At 44.4% G+C, this 17,926-nt stretch overlaps 1 protein-coding gene across 1 annotated transcript; it reads left to right on the top strand.

Annotated features, from left to right (window-relative positions):
* The first annotated feature begins 13,848 nt into the window (after window positions 1-13,848).
* INS (insulin) lies at window positions 13,849-17,560 on the top strand. The gene is made up of 2 exons (XM_042884690.1): window positions 13,849-14,035; window positions 17,424-17,560. Exons 1-2 carry the CDS (start codon window positions 13,849-13,851, stop codon window positions 17,558-17,560), a joined length of 324 nt encoding a protein of 107 aa, XP_042740624.1.
* The last annotated feature ends 366 nt before the right edge of the window (window positions 17,561-17,926 follow it).

Below are 17,926 nucleotides of genomic sequence, written 5' to 3'. Positions count from 1 at the left end.
ATGTAGCTCAGATGCATGACTAATGCTATTGCTGTTCACTTCTGAGGAAAGTAGCCTACAATTAAGATGCTCAAGTCTGGTTTCATCTAGCTTTCGCTGTTGATACAAATCACTTGCTCTGGCTCAAAGCTCTCAATTTTCCTCCCCCTGTTTCTGCCCTTCTTATCTTCTTGCCAGCTGTCTCACAACTGAGCAGTTTGCTTAGAAGTGTGGCCCAAGGTTATGCAGCTGGGCAGTATCAGAGCTGGGCTTGGGATGCACAGAGGCAGCACAACAGTTAGGGGGGTAGCAGGTTGGGGAAGTATGAGTAGTTCTTTGCATCATCAGTAGTAATGTTTCTGTATAGACTTCTACCATCCTTATTCTCTGTATATGGATTTTTATCGCTTATTACTGAAAGAAACGTATGGCCTAGCAGTTAATTTCTGCTATTGAGCAGGTGTCCTACAATACTTACAGATGCCATCACCCCTTCAGTGTTACCTCTACTGTCGCTCAGCCATAATAGCTTAGAATTCCATACATATTTCCCATTTCAGATCTCTGCTTAGGTGTATTTAACCCTCAATTGTCTCAAATCGTAACTGGCTAGCTGTTGACAGCACACAGTCTCCCATTCGCTTCAAGAATCTTTTCTGCTTCCTCTCTTATTTGACCTCCTCCTAAATTCCTCCTTACTCAGGCATTTGCTCAAAAGAGCATTACAGAAATCAGCAGTTCAGCACTAGGTCTGGCTGCTTCTCCTCCAGTTGGTCCTCCTTGGAGAATTGTTCTGTAAATGAACAAAACTACCTACTTCATTCAGCTGTTGTAATTTTAGAACATTTTTCCAAAGCTTCAGCTATGATTTCCCAATCTGGGTGGATCCAGATCTTTGAGCTACAACTCTCAAGGTTCTCTTAAGAGCTGTAACAATTTTTTATTTGGGATCTTAAGTTATTACTACCGCATTAGGAAGCTGCAGCAAGGTAATCGAGGCTAAAGCAGGCTAAGTCGCAGGTTAGATCTATCACTATGAAAAGGACACTGGTTTGGCCTCAAAGCCCATAAAGGTCACCTTGGATTCTCCAAGGCACTTTACAGTCATTTTCTGCCTTGTTAAATGTTTATAATTAATGCAATTTACAAAAAACACAAAACTATTGATATGGAGTGAGGAGTCAAGTTAAAAATTCTTGCAAACTGCCGGAGACCTCAACTCCTCTGCTTTGCCTCAGAGTTTGCATCACTGCACCAGGACTCTCAGCTGCTGCTTGCTTGTGGGGCTGTAGTAAAATCTGTTGCCCTACAAAACAGAAAATAAGCAAAGCTCGAGACATAAACCAGCAATGTTCATATGCAAGCACATAAACAGATCTGCTGCAGCCGCTCACGCCAACATGAGTGAGTGGTGGTCCCTTACTCCTGAAGTGGGGCAGTCTCACTGAGCAGGCTGGGCTCTGGATGCTTGTTCCTTTCTATCCAATTTCAGATATATTTGGCCCCCTACTTCACTTTTGCATCATATTATCACAGAATGGCTTAGGTTGGAAGGGACCTTAAAGCCCACCCAGTTCCAATCCTGTGCCATGGGCAGGGTTGCCAAATACTACATCAGGCTGCTCAGGGTCCCATCCAGCCTGGCTTTGAGCCCCTCAAGGGCTTGAGGGATGGGGCATCCACAGCCTCTCTGGGCAGCTGGCGGTGCCAGAGCCTCACTGTCCTTTGAGTAAACTGCACACTTCATGCCATTTTTATTGGCTTCATTTGGGGCCAAATATAAATTCCTTGCACTCTTTTCATAGTACCTTGTTCTCTCTCTCTCTCTCTCTCTTTTTTTTTTTTGCTAATGTTATAACAGTCTGAGATGATTTGGTCTCATTCAGCCAGGCACATTATCCATCCCTTCTTTTCTTCTAGTTGATTCCTGGCTGGGGCTGCTGTAAATAAACTCAGAGTCAATTTATATACTTGCTCATTAAATTGTTTCTAAGCATTGCTTTCAGCCTTCTTACATGCTTTAGCTTCCTTCACATATATTTTATTCCCACTCTCCCTCTAGGCATGTAAAATAAACATCCAGTTTTCTTTCTGGGTGTCCCATTATCTGCTTACCATCACCCTTCTGTCTATAAGACAACCAGTATTTTACTCTAGTATCAACAAGGTAGCTATCTGTAAAGAGATACTGGATTTATGTCTTTTACTGCTTTCTATGACAGCCTGCGCTTTTGCTCCTTGCCAACATCCTTTCTCTAGTTCCCTCATTCCACTAACAACGCCACCCCCAACTATTTTTCCTCTCTGTACAAGCTTAGCACTCCTATGGGCACACAATAACTTTGTTTTATTGCTGGTTTCCCTTCAAAGAACATCTGCACTTTAACTGATTTCTTCTCTTTGTGCTTAAGAGCAGAGTATGAGTAGACCAGGGTGCAACCAAAGTATCAACGATGAAAGTGATAAGGACCATCACAGACCAGACCTGGCTTTCTCATGGTCAGGGAAATTTTGGTCTGGATCCTAAAGAAGGGGAACACATACCTTATTGGTATCCATTTTTCTTCACTATTTTTCTGTAACAGTACTGATCCCTCAGAATGATCTCACGCTGAAATTATTACTATCAATCGCTTTCCTTCAAAGGTATGTTCTGTTGTAGGAGCTTTTCAAGCAGCAGCTTCTTTTGCTGTAAGTAAATTGTCATTTCACTCCTTACTTTGCCTCCATTCCTGTTTCTTCTGTAATAGTCATAATGCTTTGATAGTACTAGCTAAGTTACAGATGCGGTGCCACAAGAGATCCAATCCTCCCAGCAGTCTCCAGAGCTCAGTCTGAGCAATGGGAGTCTTTATTTCACAGAAAGTTTAAGTTTCCTCAGATCTATCTTGTTTTGCCAGTTCCAATTCCCCAGCAGTTAACCCGGGATTGCATTAAATGTGCTGTATTCAAATTGACTTTAAATCCCTCTTGATCTATTAATTTTAAAACTCAGATACCTCTTTCTTGTAACTCTTCTTTTGTGATCCCCAGAATATCATCTACACAATATCTTTCTGTGTCCTCCAGAGACCATTATTCAAACACTTTCTGAACAAAAGCGTGTGCAGCAAGGCAGGTGCTTGGCCCTGTGGGATGCAAGTAAATACTGTTTGTCTCTTAATGTGAAAGCAGCTCAATGGATTGGTCCTTCTCTTTCATTTTGTCACATGTTACTCATGGAGTGCATTTGTGCCACTAGTTCTCTTAATTTATCCTCCATCCAAGGAGCCTGACTGCACTGTGGCTGCCAGGAGAGTTGGAGACACCAGTGCTCTGCTGAGATTAGGTAGTAAACACATGGTCCTGCTGATATATGAGCAACTTCTTGTCAGTTCTTTAAAAGCTCCCCATATTCTCTAGCATAATGATGAATGTTGACACGTCACTTTCTTGCCTATCTGCTGTGGCAGTTTGTTCTGCTGTACCTGCCTGTCCCAAGATGGCAGTCATTTTTTGTTGTGGGATATGCTGCTATTCTTAACTTCTTTCTTTTCCCATTGGCTTGCATCATCCCTGAAATCATCTTCCTCAGATGGCTCCCAATCCAGTGCTCTCCATCACTTCCTGCAGATCCAGCAGTTATTTTTAATCTTTACATCCCAATCTGCTTTTGCAAGCATCTAATTTTAGCTTCACATTCACTATGATCAGGTCCCTTTTGCACCCTCCCTTGCTCCAGAGATGTTCACTGCACTATATACATTAATCCCTTATCTCTTGCAGTTTCTGTCTCTTTTTCCAAGCTCATCTGCTTCTCTAATTGCCATTGCATCTCCTTATTGCCTTCTTGGGCCACTAGATGGTATTCCTTTTCTAAAGACAACTTATTTTAAGTCACTTGATAGACTCTTTTTAAAGCACAATTTTAACACTGGAGCACTTGATATCCTGGCGTTGCTTCATCTCAGCCAACTCAGATTATTGTTACTGCTTCCCATAACAGCCCCCTAACAGAGATGCTGTATACTTGAGTCTCGATCCTCGCTCTCCCATATCAGGGAACATTTGGCTTGTATCACCCATCAGCTTCCTGTGGGCTGAAGCAACACCAGGAGAGGCACTAGCAGCCTGGGCTGTAATCTCTGGTATTGTTGGGATTTCCTGTAGCCCTCCACTATTTCCACTTTTAAGCTTTTCCTGAGTCTTGTCAGAATTTTCCCAAGCTTTCAATTTCATCTTAAGGTATCCCTTACATTTGGTTCATGAGGCTGGTTGGATTTAGAGTTGCTCTGTGAGCGTAATGGAAGCACTGAGGAATGTTGCTCCAAAGGAAGGACAACACCGATGCGTCCCCCAGTCACACTCTCCACCAAAAGATGCTATAACAAAGCTCTTTTTCCTGTCAGCGGAACAAAAGTGTAGGATGATGTGCTCCTCGGAGCTAAGCACGAGCTCATGTCCTTTGGGTTGGGTTGGGGGTCATCACAAGTCTTATGAGGGAACTGTGATTGTTTAGCCTGGAGAATAGGAAGCTTGGGGGAAACTTCCCACAACTTATGGCTCTCTACAGCAACCTGAAAGGAGGTTTTGGCAAGGTGGGGGTCAGCCTCTTCTCCCAAGTAACAGAGATAGGACGAGAGGGAATGGCCTCAAGTAGCACAAAGGGAGGTTTAGGTCGGGTATTAGGAAACATTTCTTCTCAGAAAGGGTGGCAAGGCAAGCAACAGGCTGCCAAGGAAGGTGGTGGAGTCACCATCGCTGGAGGTGTCCAAGAACTGTGATGGATGCGGTTATTGGGCATGGCAGTTAGTTGATGGTTGGTCAGGATGATCTTAGAGCTCTTTCCAGTGTTTATAATTCTTTGATTCTATGGGAGCCTCTGTGCCATTCCCTTAGACTTCATCAAATGTGGCTGTGAGTTCTATGAAAGGTGACCAGGAGAGAGCTCATGTGATAATACATGAAGCATAGGCTGGGAAGGCAAGGGAGGAAGACAGGGCAAAATCTTTCCTCTGAGCCAGTCCCAACATACCCTGCCAGTGTGTCCCAGTGTGTCCCAGTGCCTTGCTGAGTGGTCTCTGCTACTGTCACTGCTGCTGCTGTGGATGGATCTGCCTTTCTGTCTCTCTGCATAAAGAAATATGAAACAGAATTATTTTTCATTTTGGAATCGTGCTGCTGCTGACATGATATTAAGAATAAAAACTATATTTCTGGTCTAGCACCCTGAGTTTGGCTCTTTTATCCTTCTGCTTCCTAAACCCTGGTTTGCCATCCTGCCTGCAGGCAAAATGTAGCCTGAGGCCCATTAGGACAGGAAAGCTGCAACTCTCACTCGTGCAAAATATGAACTCTGAGATGGAAAATGATCCCTTGTTTGTGGACGAGCTGATCTAAGCCTTTCTTTGCTGGCCTATTACTAATTGTGAAATTATGCATGGAACAGTAGTTGGGAGGTCTTTTTTTTCCTTTTAAAATAGTAACACAACAGGAGTCTTGCCTTCACTACATGCTTTCTCTCCCAGTGTTTCCCACTATTTCTGCTTAGTTCCAGTAATGTGAAATGAAGAGGATTTATTTCAACACTGGGAAGATGCCTTTAGTGAAGATTGCAAATGGGTATCCTGCCCATGCCAGATCCCTCTTCCTTTAGCCCACTCAGTGCAACCCTTAGATGCTTGTCTGAGACCAACTCAAGGAGATCAGAGATACAAGCACCTAGTTCTTTATGTGATTTGCTGTAAAAAAAAAAAAAAAAAGTCACTTGAGGGAAATAACGGGGTAAAACTGTCAGCAATCCTCTCTGACCACAAAGATATGTAACTGATATGCCCTCAGGCAGTGGGAATATACATGATTTTTCCCAGGCGTTAAACAGTCTGGATTGCAAGTGACTGAGTTAAGCAACCTTGGTCCTAAAGGTGTTGAACATCTTCCCAAGGGCCATTAGGGATGGATCCTGCTTTCTTAGGCACAAGGATTACTTTAGATAACCTGAACTACCTGCTGCATCAATGTGGGAGCAGAAGATGGGATACAGAGTTCTCAGGGACCACAATGGCCCCTGGAGATCACAGGAGATGCCCAAGGCCTTATAAATATGTCCTACTCCAGAGCTATTCCTATACTTAAGGAAACAAAATCTACCCAGCACTACCAGTTTGGCTTTTAAAGGAAAGCCAGACTCTTGTTCTGGTTAAATCCCTTCCAGAATAGCTGACAGAGGTGGATTAATGCCTTGCTGACACAGGTCTGGACCATGCATCCAGACACTCCAGCACCGTCTGAGAGGGAGTTCCCTCATTTAGGACTTGTAAGGATAGCCTGTATCTTCATAGCTCTCATTAAAGTGTTACAGCTGTAATGAATTCATCTTCATTACACGCCTGGGAGGTAGAGGAGTGCTCTTGTCCCTGTAAAAGGCTGACAGATAAAAGGAGGCAGAGAATCAGAGAGACACAGACCAGGCGCAGAGCCTGAAAAGTAATTACATGCCTAAACAGCTTTGGGAAAAAGTGTCTGAGTGGCAGATCTGGGGCTTGAACCTCTGTCAGCTCCCTCAGGACACAATCTTTCTTCTTGTGCCGTGATGCCACGGATCAAAACTCAATTATTTACAGATCCTACAGTGGCAGGTATGCACACACATCCCTGTCCCCCAGAGATCGGAATTGCTTTCGATAGGGCTGTGACTGACCTGAACTGTCATTTGTACTTCTAATCCAGCTCAAATAATTTTTTCTTCCCCAAGGACCAGACAAGATACTGCACTTTTCACTATTAAAAAAAAAAAAAAAAAAAAGTTTTTATTTTTCCTATACTTGTTAATTACAATGTTTGGGAAAATGCAAAGTTTTCAAGAGGAAATCCAATATTTTGAAAGTTTTCTGGCACAGGCAAAATAAGAAAGGACCCAAAATCTCATGAAAACTATTTTGAAGATTTTTCATAACTGAACAGAGAAGTTTACAGTGTTCAGGTAAGCATGAGATTACACCCCAAGGTCTGTGCTCAGGCAGCTTGGTGGAACTGCCAATGCACAGCTGGTTTGGTTAGTGGTGGTAGATCAAGAATATGAGCATTTTGAGCTTGGGCATATTTTCAGCTTGAACTGACATCTCCCTGGAACTGTGCAAGATTTGGGTTCCGGTCTAAATTTCCAGCACAGTGGGATACTCCCTGCCCCCTCTTCTGACTGATCTCTTTTCATGTGCTCCTACAGGTGATGTTCATGGGTTTACCTTGGGATGGGGCAACTGGTTTTAAAACTTGTTCAAAACACAATTTTGAATTCAAAGTCAACCATGGGGATGCAAGTCCAAACGGCTTCAGCAGTGAGCTCTGGCACCGATGTGGTCATGGTTCATCCTCATTGATTTTCCTGAAGGGGTAATGATGCAAGATCTATTTTTCACTCCTGGCATTAGTTCTGCTCAGTCTCTTTGTGATTATTTTCTCTGTCAGCTCTCTGGGCACAGCAGGGTGAATTGATCTACAAAATATTTGCAGGGATGGTGGAGGATTAAGTATCTCACACAGATAGCTCAACGTAACAGTTGTTACTCGGGACTTTGGAGAGAAAAACAGGGTGGGGAGAGGGAGTTGTTCATTTTCCTTCCACTAAGGTCAACCTTAAATAACTCTCCCACCTCCCTCTGAGGCCGAGACAAGATAATAAGGACAAAAATGTCAGAGCAAAGCACAGGGGCCCCTCTATTTACAGCAAAGGCCAAATCGCTAACGAACAGATCGGAGCTTGCTTTCCAAACACCGATAAGCGGCAACTTTGAATTAATGGCCCCAGTTCCTCTGCTGCTGTAAATCAGCGTGACCCCGCCTGCCTGTGGGGCTCCCCACAGGACGGGGGGCTGCTCTCCCTTCCTGGTCCCGCGATCCATGTGCCTGTCTCCAATCCCCCCCCCTTCCCAAGCCCCATAACACTAACAAGTCTTATCAGTAGGATTTGCACCTCCTTGTCTAGGAGCCCCTAGGCAAACCTAAGGACTGGTTGCCGGTGTGCCTCCAAATCACGAAAGTGGCTTTAAGTGCTCAAAATGATCCACTTAGCCAAGGATAATTAACAGCATCAGAGCTGGGAGCCCCAAAGTGGAAGCAAGAGAGAAAGAGGAAGTTTGTTCCAGAAAATGGGGTTTCCAAGATTCCTGTTGGAACTCAGCAGGAAAACAGTACATTGTACCTCAGTGTGCTTCTATGGTGTCACTTACAGACCCCAGTTTTGTCATGGGGAAAATCACGGCACAGGTCCACAGTGCTCCAACACTTACAGAGAAGAGCAGCGGCAGGAAGCACAGAAATATCCCACAAGGTAATTAATTTTCAATTCACGAGACCACTTTACAGCAGGAGACAAGTCTAGTCTGAGCAAGCAAAAACCATCCCTTCATTGTTTCTTTATTTATCTCTTACCACCTTGCTGCACGGGCTGGCTATAACTCCCATCACTTCCAGCTACATCAGCTGTTCTCTGGTGGCCTGCCTGATGTGATGGCCAAGGACCAGCTCTTCTCCTTTTCTGTTTTATCAAAGGCTTCTCCATGTTATCCTTGTCTTTGCTTTCCAAATGGTGCCTATTGCCACCTGCTGTGGAAGCCATGGTGGTAGCACCACAAATCTTTACTGCCTACGGCTGTGGACAGATGTGGTAACAGTTCTGAAAATAAAGTATTCTTGAATTGGTGCTGATCAGGCTTCCTTTTCAGAGCTTCTCAACTCTGTGGAAGTTATTTGCTGCTTTTGCTGTTCATTACTTGTCCTCCAGCAGAGTGTCATTGCCTATTCTGATGTTTCTCTATCTAAACCAAGGATTACTTTTGGGCCATTAATAGCCACAGATTTCATCTTCTCCTCATTGATAAACAAACCAATTTATTCTGCTGCATCTGCTAATAGCTGTGTCTAGGAGCTATTAGCAGCTCTTAGCTGCTATTTCAACCTCTAACTTCTCAAAAAGTCTGTGTGCAGTAATATTTTACTGGGTTAAAATGGGCATACCTTTTCTTTTTTTTTTTTCTCTATCTTTATATATAACCTTTCATTTGCTCTTCCCTAGATGGATGGGAGTTTTACTCTAAAGGTCACTAAATTCTGTCTGTTTTGCTCGATGGCTGTGCTTCTGTAGAGGTTTGAGTTGGCAGAGGCCAAGGGGGCTTGGGCAAGATGCAAAGAAACCAGTTTGCAAGGATGGGGATCCCAAAGATAGTGGGTGCCAATGGGACAAACCTGGTTGGTTACACTGGGCTTTGGGTTACACCCTCCAATCCATGAATCAACTGTGCCCTAAGCAGTGAGACAATGATTCTGGACCGGAAGAGCCCAGAAAATTGTGAAATCTGCAGTCTGACAGTAGCATCACCCTTGGGCCCCATGGCTGGAGGGGAGATGAGGACAGCTCACACGTCCTGTACCCAGATAACCACCTAGATTGGTTTATAGAAGGAGCTGAAAGATTACTTTTATCCTCATGAGCAGACTTCTTGCCTGCTTGCACAATGCCTCTTTTGAAACAAGGACACCTCTCATTGTGTGGCTTCAGATAAGCCTCACCCTTTTGCTATAGCAGCTCCCTCTCCTGTCAAGCCCATGGTGGCTGCCCCACCTGTCCGCTGGGGCCACCATGTATCTCTGCAGGCATCACAGGGCTCAGCTGCAAGCATTCATGTGATTAAGCACTGTTATCAGTGCTGGGACCCCCTCTTCCTTCACCTTACAGATGGGAACTGCAAAGGAGCTACCAATGGGGACAAGGGTGCAAAGCCACCTCAGCAGTGGTGGTCAGTGCTTTGGGGATGCCAGGTACCGGCTGAGCACTTGTCCAACTCCAATCTTGACCTTTGCTTTCAGTAAAACTTGCACAAACTTGTAATTGTTAACTAGTTCCCACATCATGGGGTTGTTATTTTTGCTGGACAGGGTTCGAAAATGCAAGACATCTATAGTAGTAAAGATTTTATTATGCTGGCAGCAGACTGTAAAACTTGATTACATGACACTGGGGATTGCCTAAACCTTGTTCCCCTGGTGCAACTGCCTGGGGGTGGGGGGATGTGAGCAGAGGAGGTGGCTTCAAGTCACATCCAGAGGTGGTTTAGCACAATGGACAGGAGCTGGGAGCAGCCCACTTCCACTCTTCAGTCAAGTGAGCCCCATGTGGAGCTGAGGAGCACGAGCTGAGCAGGGGTCATCCAGCCAGCCAAAGTAATGGACAAATCCCATCACGGCTTCATCATGTGAAAATCACTGGAAATCTCATCCTGGAAGGAGTGGGATGAGATTTTGCTACAGAAATGGATTTGTTACTGAGAAATAGGCTCCCCTGTTGCCCCTGTCTCTGAATTCATTGCTGGCATGGGAGCTTTTCTTCTGAGACAAAACTTTCCACAGTTTATATCCATTTTATATCTGTTTATATCACTGCTAGCATTTTTTTTTTTTTTTTTTTTTGTATTTCAGAAGCCCATTTATGGTAAAAAGAATATGGTTTCCAATAAATAATCAAAGTTATAATATCTTGGAAGGGAACAAATTTCTAGAAGGAAAAGTCTGCAGAAAAGTTGAACTTTGAGCCAGTGCAGTGTCTTTTTTTTTTCCCAATAAATCTTCTGCCTTATTTTTGCACCCACACTACAGCAAACTGAGAAGGATTTCTGAGCACTCAGGTACCACAAGCCCTTCCTCTGCTTGGGCATGCTGTGGAAATGGGCTGAGTTTTTCAAAGCTGCCTTCAGGATTCGGGTGGCCAAGCATAAGGGAAGCCACAGACTAATAACTTGAACATCTCAGAACAAAAGACAATAGGTTTTTCTGTGTCAATGGGGTAAGCCTTGCCCCTGGGAAGGGAGAAGCCCAGCAGGGAAGTTACCTCAAAGTGAGAACATAGTGGACAAAGAAGCCTCCTTACAAACTCCCACTGTCAGTTACATAAATACAAGTTTAGTTGTATTCTGGTAACATTCAAAAATACAAGAAGGAAAACTCTAAATGGTGAATCTCAGAGTATGATTAACTTGGGGAACAACCTGCTCCAGAGCCCTTCCTAGGCAGCCATTGGGCTGAGGTTTCTTTCTACAGAAGGAGGCCTCACAGCATATTATGGACACATAAAAATGATTGGTGATGGGATTCGCAGGGTAATTTTGCAAATGGTCCCCTTAGATGCTGACTGGGAGTCAGTGCTCTGAGGGTAACTTGATAACATGTAGGGTTTCATCCTGTGTAGCCACTAATTTGCCATCTTTTCCTAGTAGAGAGAAGGTCTGAGTACTCCTATCTCCCTGAAACTTGAGACCCTCTTCATGGATATAGCTCTAGGTCATTCAAGTACATCAAGTATCTTTTTTGAGGGGAAGGGAGACAGAGATAGTGTTACATACTGTGCAGATGCTATTAACTGTAGTTGAGCATCACAAGTTGGATTTATTAGCATGAGGATGAAAGACCTACATGGCAGGGTATGTAACCGATAACCTTCTGTCACATCCGTTTGAGGACATGAGTCCCCTCCCTTTGTACTCATCAGAGATTTAGCACTTTTCACTTGCCTTTTTGCAGTCATAGTCCTTTTAGCAAACATACGATACTTCAGGCTCAAAGACACGTCAGAGGTAAATGTGACTTCTTACCTCCTAGATGCTGGTGGAAGTAATTGGGAGGTACTGCTTTGACAATGAAAGAAACGGAGAGTCTGGATCAAATCTCATAGCGTTTTGCTGACTTCAGTGAAGTTCCTTCCAATTTATACTCTTTATGGAGAATCAGGCATGTTCTAGGTGAAGCAGGCAATGGCATTCAGACAGCTGATATCTCAGTTGGGACATGCTGAAATTATGAAGAATCACAAATCCCAGCTATTTCAGGCTCTCTGCAGGCTAAAGTAGACAAACCTGCAGATCTGCTCTGTCTTTTCCTAAATAGCCACCATCACTAGAGATGTGGTCCCTTCCCATAAAACAACTGGGATTTGTGTCCATCAGGATTGCAGGCTTGACAAACCAATGTCCTCACTGCACTGGAGGTCTCCTTTGGTGATCTATCAGGAAACATTGCTGCACTGAATAATATGCAAGTCATTTTTCTAAGCTCTCCTTCACAATGATGAGTGCTGACCATGCAACTTAAACTTGTAACTTAATTTCTGAAGGAAAGGTGAAGTGACAGAGAATGTATGAGGTCACGGCCAAAAGGATTTTTTTCCCTGTGAAGGAGCAGACAGAATGGAGATAACCAGCTATCTCCTGGTTTCTGTTAACCACCTCCAATTTCCCCAACAGGATATTGAATTTCAATAGCCCACCACAGCAAGTGCACTCAGAAAATATATCAGTATCACAGGACCAGCTCAAATGAGCCAGCTTTAACTTCCACGAACGTGAGAAAACGCGTGCACACTGCAATTGCTCTCACTAAATATGGAGGCTGCTCTGGTTGCACTCAACAGCAAAGTACCAAATTTCAAATGGTCTGTTTTTGGCCCCTCACTGAGCTAACACAACCATCCAAAGCCTCCTGAAAAAATGCAGATGTTGTCTCCCCCAGCCCAAGCCCAGGACACGTGTCTCACCACCTGCCACGAGGGCAGCGAGCGGGGCTTTGGATGGCTTTCATGCAGTAATGTGTTTTCCTTCCTCTATCACCTGACAGCAGCATGGTCATACTGACAGCTCAGCCCCATTGCTGCATACTTTCCAACGTGGTATTAATCAAACATATTAGCATGTTTGCCTTTAATTTTACGTTTCAGAAACAGCTGTTGGCCGCCTCAATGCCAGCAGTGCCTATTGCCAGCATTAGTGTCATTGCAGCTGTAATAGCACTATTATCTCTTGCTAAAAGGGTCACTGATGGCTCAGGACAGAGCTCCCAGTAAAGAAAAGCAGGTCAGCTGAAATGAGATGGAAACTGCACAGTGATGCTTCTCTCTTAACTTGCTTAAAGACCTGTTGATGCTACATTTAGGGAAATTTATGTGCTCAAGCAGCAAAAATTTTGGCTAGAGCATCACTGAGAAGGTGGGGCTTGTCCTAGCTCCTGTGCCAGTTGTGCTAGTGTAAATCATATAAATATGGGAAAGAGAATGGGGAGATTTCTACTGGTCTTCATCTCTGAAACCAAACTTCTCTCCGTCTCTTTCTCTCTTTGGGTAAGTCCAGTTGCCTTCCTTTTATCTTCTAACTGGTTTGTGTAGCTGCTTTCTTAAATGGATGTAGCAGTTGGTAACAAGAGCTGGCTTGGTAGTCCAGGAAAATTAGTTCTCAGGTCTTTGAGCACATAGCTTTGGGGTCAGCATAAATTACAGCCCCTTTTGCTTTGGCACGGTGGAATTCTTCTCTGAAGGTGCCAATTGATCTCTGCTCTCCTGGGCAGGTATGCCACAGGGCTTGGCAAAATGAATTCCAGCACCAGTGCCCCTGCTCCAGGGTGTCCAAGACAGATTTTTGCACTGCAGCCTCTGCCGCTCAATCTGTGAGGTGTCCTCTGCATACACTGAGTCTGACTAATAAAAGCCTAGGATTTAAACCCTGAACATTTAAATGACTTCAGGGGTTGAAGGCTGTGCTATGAAAAGCCACTCCATATATATATATTGGAGTTTGGTTTGTCTCCTTACGAGAAATCAGCAGGGAGGCCAGCGCTGGTGTGAGTGTGTGGATGGAGACAGGCTTCTGGTTATAACTGGTCATTTATTATGACTTTCAAAGCCTGATGCATAAAATATTCCTCTCTTCTTCAGAAAGTCCATCTGCTTCTGTAGTCTTGTTTTCATGTCTAAGAAGCTGAGGGCCATAAGATGCCTGATGACAGTTTATTTCTCCCTTGCAACCCTCCCTGTGACTCCTTCGCTTCCTACCTCTAGGCCTCCCGCAGCTCACCATGGCTCTCTGGATCCGATCACTGCCTCTTCTGGCCCTCCTTGTTTTTTCTGGCCCTAGAACCAGCTATGCAGCTGCCAACCAGCACCTCTGTGGCTCCCACTTGGTGGAGGCTCTCTATCTGGTGTGTGGAGAGCGTGGCTTCTTCTACTCCCCCAAAGTCCGACGGGATGTCGAGCAGCCTCTAGGTAAGTCAGATTGACCATGACTACAGTCATATGCTATACGATGCAAAAAGCAACTGCCTTTATTTAATGGTGACACAAGGAATGTTCTTGATGGGGAATGCCAGGAATACCTTTAACATACCAACAGCATCGTATCGCCCATGAAAAGATCTTCAGGCTAAAAAGGCAGGTGGGAAGGCAAGCAGGGAAAGGGGATTTATGAGGCAAAAGGAATTGTCACAGAAAGCTCCAATTTTTTTGCTTCTCTCTTGGTAGAGAGAGGCTGAAAATGGTGTTATCCCAACATTTGCATGGCAATTACACTGACCTGGGATCAATCGTGAAAAATAAAGGTGTAAGGAACTCAAGAAGCCTCTTTATGCAATCCTTCTTTACCCCAATCCTGTTCTATGACCTCCTGCCTTCTGAAGCTGTCTGTTCTTGTGCTTAACTGACTTTTTCTTGAATGTTTCCTCCTAATATTTAGCCTAAATGTTTCTTGCTATAAATTAGTCCTCATCTTCTCCGTAGTGGACAAAAGGAAGAGTCTACCTTTTCTCCTTCATGGGTGATTTTCAAATCTTTTGTTTTAGATTTTTTTAAAACTGCTGTTTTAAAAAAATGTTTAAAAACTGCTTCCATGTCTTGTTTTAATCTACTGTGAGCCAAAAGCCCTTAACAGCCCCAGAATTCCTTTTTAGGTCATATATTCTAGCTCTCTGTCCACACAAACTGTGCTGCATTTGGCCCAAGCCATTATGGAATGGTGATGGCTTGGAGAAGCCTTGCCAGCTACAAGAGGAATGAGCAAACTGGAAGAACAGTGTTGTATGGTTTTCACACCATGTTCCTGTACAAGGGGGTTATCTTTTTCAAAGCAGCACCAAAGCTTTCATTGTCTCCTTTGGATGCCTTGGCCAGGCCTTAGTTGGATCAGCAATCCTTGCAGGACCACAACTAGCTATTCACCCCAGTCTACCCCTTGTCTTGATTGCACAACACTGTTTTCCTGCCTTCCTCTAACATCTTTCCCATTCCTTGATTAACAGCATCCCATCTTTTCAAAGGGTTTCTATAGTTTCCTAAGTAATTTTGAGTACTAATCTTGCCCTTCAGCAGGCTTGCAGCCCCCCACAGCTTTATATTGTCTCTTATTTCACGGTGGTAAATGGATTAGCCAGAGTAAGTTGTGATGCAGCCAGTGTCCATCTTTACCTTATTTTGTACAGCAGATTAAGAGGACAAAAAGCTGACATTCTGCAGCCCTCACAGAAATGCGGTAGGTTGGTTTCCTTGCTTTGCCTTTTGTTTTAGCAGAGCAGCTCTTCTGTAAATTGGTAACACAGGAAACACTTTTATCAGCTCAGAGCTACTCAGCTCCCTGCCACCTGCCCTGCCCCCAGATGAGGCAGCTCAGTCCCACCAAGGCAGGCGTTTCCGATCCAGCTCTGGAAGCTACCAGCCTCCAGTAAGCTCTGGAAATTCCTGAACTTGTCTCAAACTCTTTGTCTGAACATTTTCTTTGGGGAAAGATCCTGTCCTCTGCTTCTTGCATTTACTTGTGATCCAGCCCAATATTCAGCAGAGCTGAGGCAGGGTGAATGGCTCCTATCAGCAGTTAAAATGCAAGATTGGAAACAGACTTGCACAAGAGAGAAGTAACATTAAAAAGCACAACTTCTCTGCTCTCTGTTTGCTGTTAATCTCCTTCCTGACCTGTCACTTAGGAATGGTGTGGGGTGCAGTGTGCCATGCTGAGACCCACTGGAAGTGCTGCCTTTCCTCAGCGTTGTGATCACTGAGAGATGCAGGTGTGGGAACATCAGGGGTGGAAGCATTGCATAAGGACCACAGCTCTTCTCATAGCTGGGAAGTCTAACTCTTCTCCAGTTACTACAGTTTCTCCCAAGGCAGAGACCCCTACCACTTCCTATGTCCACTCACCACCATTAGCCATGTCCCACACTCAACTAATTCTCATAAAAGCTGCTCTTAGCAGCTACAGGAAGAGAGAAATCTGGAAATATACAGCAACACAACCTGGTTTTGTTCAGCTGAATGCAACAGCAAGCTCTGCAAGTTCTCAAGCAGGTGGGATGAGGTATTCCAGCAAGCTTTTGAGCATGCTATTAGTATCTAGATGAGAACACAACCTGTAATGCACCAGCTGTAATGCAAGAGTGTTGTTTCTCCTGGAGATAGGTATTTGCAGTTCCTCTCAGCTTCAGGTGCCCTATAACCCAGCAAACACATTCTCTCCTCCATCTTCTGAGCCACTAGTGGAGATTTTCAATAGATGGAGAAGAGACTCCTGCCAAGTCCTAATCATTTTAACTCTCCAGTTTCAAGATAGAACAACTTACTTACCTCCCCTAACTACAGTACAGCTCTCCCTCCAGTCCTCTTCCTAACACATATTGGTTCCATTTGCATGTGCATCTTTTCCCTGCATATGTGACTGCCCTGTGAAATAGTCTCAGTGGTCTCTGGGAGGTGAAGCAAGGTAATGTCACAGAAGGCAAGCAGAGAGTTGGCCATGATTTGCTTTGAAATGCAAGGCACGCTGCTAGTTGCTTACTTGCTTGATGATTTGCTCCTGAGGACCATGATGAATGAGTTGGGTTCCTTAAATGTTGCATGGAGAATTTAATCAGGGCCAACCTGTCTGAAAATATCTGAGAATTTTCTACCTCTTTATCTAGGATTTTCGCCTGAGCCACTACTTCTTTGTCACACGAGTTTGTTGTGTTTGCAGTGTGCTTGCAGCTGGCTCGAAGGATGGAAACAAATAAATCACAAAACATCAACCAGCTATTTCCTCTTCTACTTAATATTGGGCTAAATCTTTTCTAAGTTTTCCCCTTAGCAAACTAGCATAATGATTTCTTGTTACTCATGTGCCTTGTTCATTGTATCACACTTCGGGTGCTGAGGGATTTTGTATCTTGTGCTATGCTTTTCTGCTGCCCTAGAAACCACATTTTAGTCTTGCTTTCCAGACAGTTTCTTTTGGTTGTTAGTGGCTCTTTTCTTCCTATAGGAAAAAATCACTATTTTATTTGCCATTCTCTGTATTTCCATTGGGCATTTAAAACTTGAACAATTCTGCCCACAAGTTTTCAAGCTCATCGCTTTGAGCAGACTATCTCCTTTTCTCCACATGCCTCCCCAAGTAAAGACCCTGTATCCCTCTGTCCACTCCATGTGGCTTCCCTGTAAACCAGGGAATCATCTGGGGAGAGGGAACTTTGTGCCTGAAGTGCTCTAGGAGCATCAGCTTTGGGAAATCTTTGCAAGTTCTCCTCATTTCCCAGGAGCTCTTGGCTTACACACCTAGTATCTGAAAAGGGTGGTGTGGGATGGGGCTGGTGTAGGATGAACCATGACTTACCTTCTTTTCTCTTGGCAGTGAGCAGTCCCCTCCATGGTGAGGCAGGAGTGCTGCCCTTCCAGCAGGAGGAATACGAGAAGGTCAAGCGAGGGATTGTTGAGCAATGCTGCCATAATACATGTTCCCTCTACCAATTGGAGAACTACTGCAACTAGCTAAGAGGCCAGAAACGGGCACAGACATGCACTTACTCTATTGCACCTTCAAAGCTTTTAAATAAACCTTGTTGATCTACTGGAAGACTTGGGCCATTTCATGTGTCCATGGTTTGTATGTTCATTGTGTCTGTGTACATTTCCTGGGGGACACCGCCGTTTGTTTTAGGGGTTGGCTGGCTGTACTCAGAGGAGGCAGTTTTAAATGGTCCTGGAGCCACCCATCGCTTAACACCCAAAGTAGCTTCGAGGGAGGGAAGCACAGCCAGAGGGTACCCAATGAGCATCCCCTACCCTCAGTCCCTGGTGGACGAGGCAGAAGGGGAGGAAAGCATTGAGAGAAACTTCTCTTTCTAGGGAAATGTT

The sequence above is a fragment of the Lagopus leucura genome, unplaced genomic scaffold (genome assembly GCF_019238085.1).
Source record: "Lagopus leucura isolate 7727_CA_CO unplaced genomic scaffold, USGS_WTPT01 Super-Scaffold_100044, whole genome shotgun sequence".
Lineage (NCBI taxonomy): Eukaryota > Metazoa > Chordata > Aves > Galliformes > Phasianidae > Lagopus > Lagopus leucura.
The sequence above is the reverse complement of the archived record's forward strand: the minus strand, read 5'-3'. Positions and strand labels throughout refer to the sequence as shown.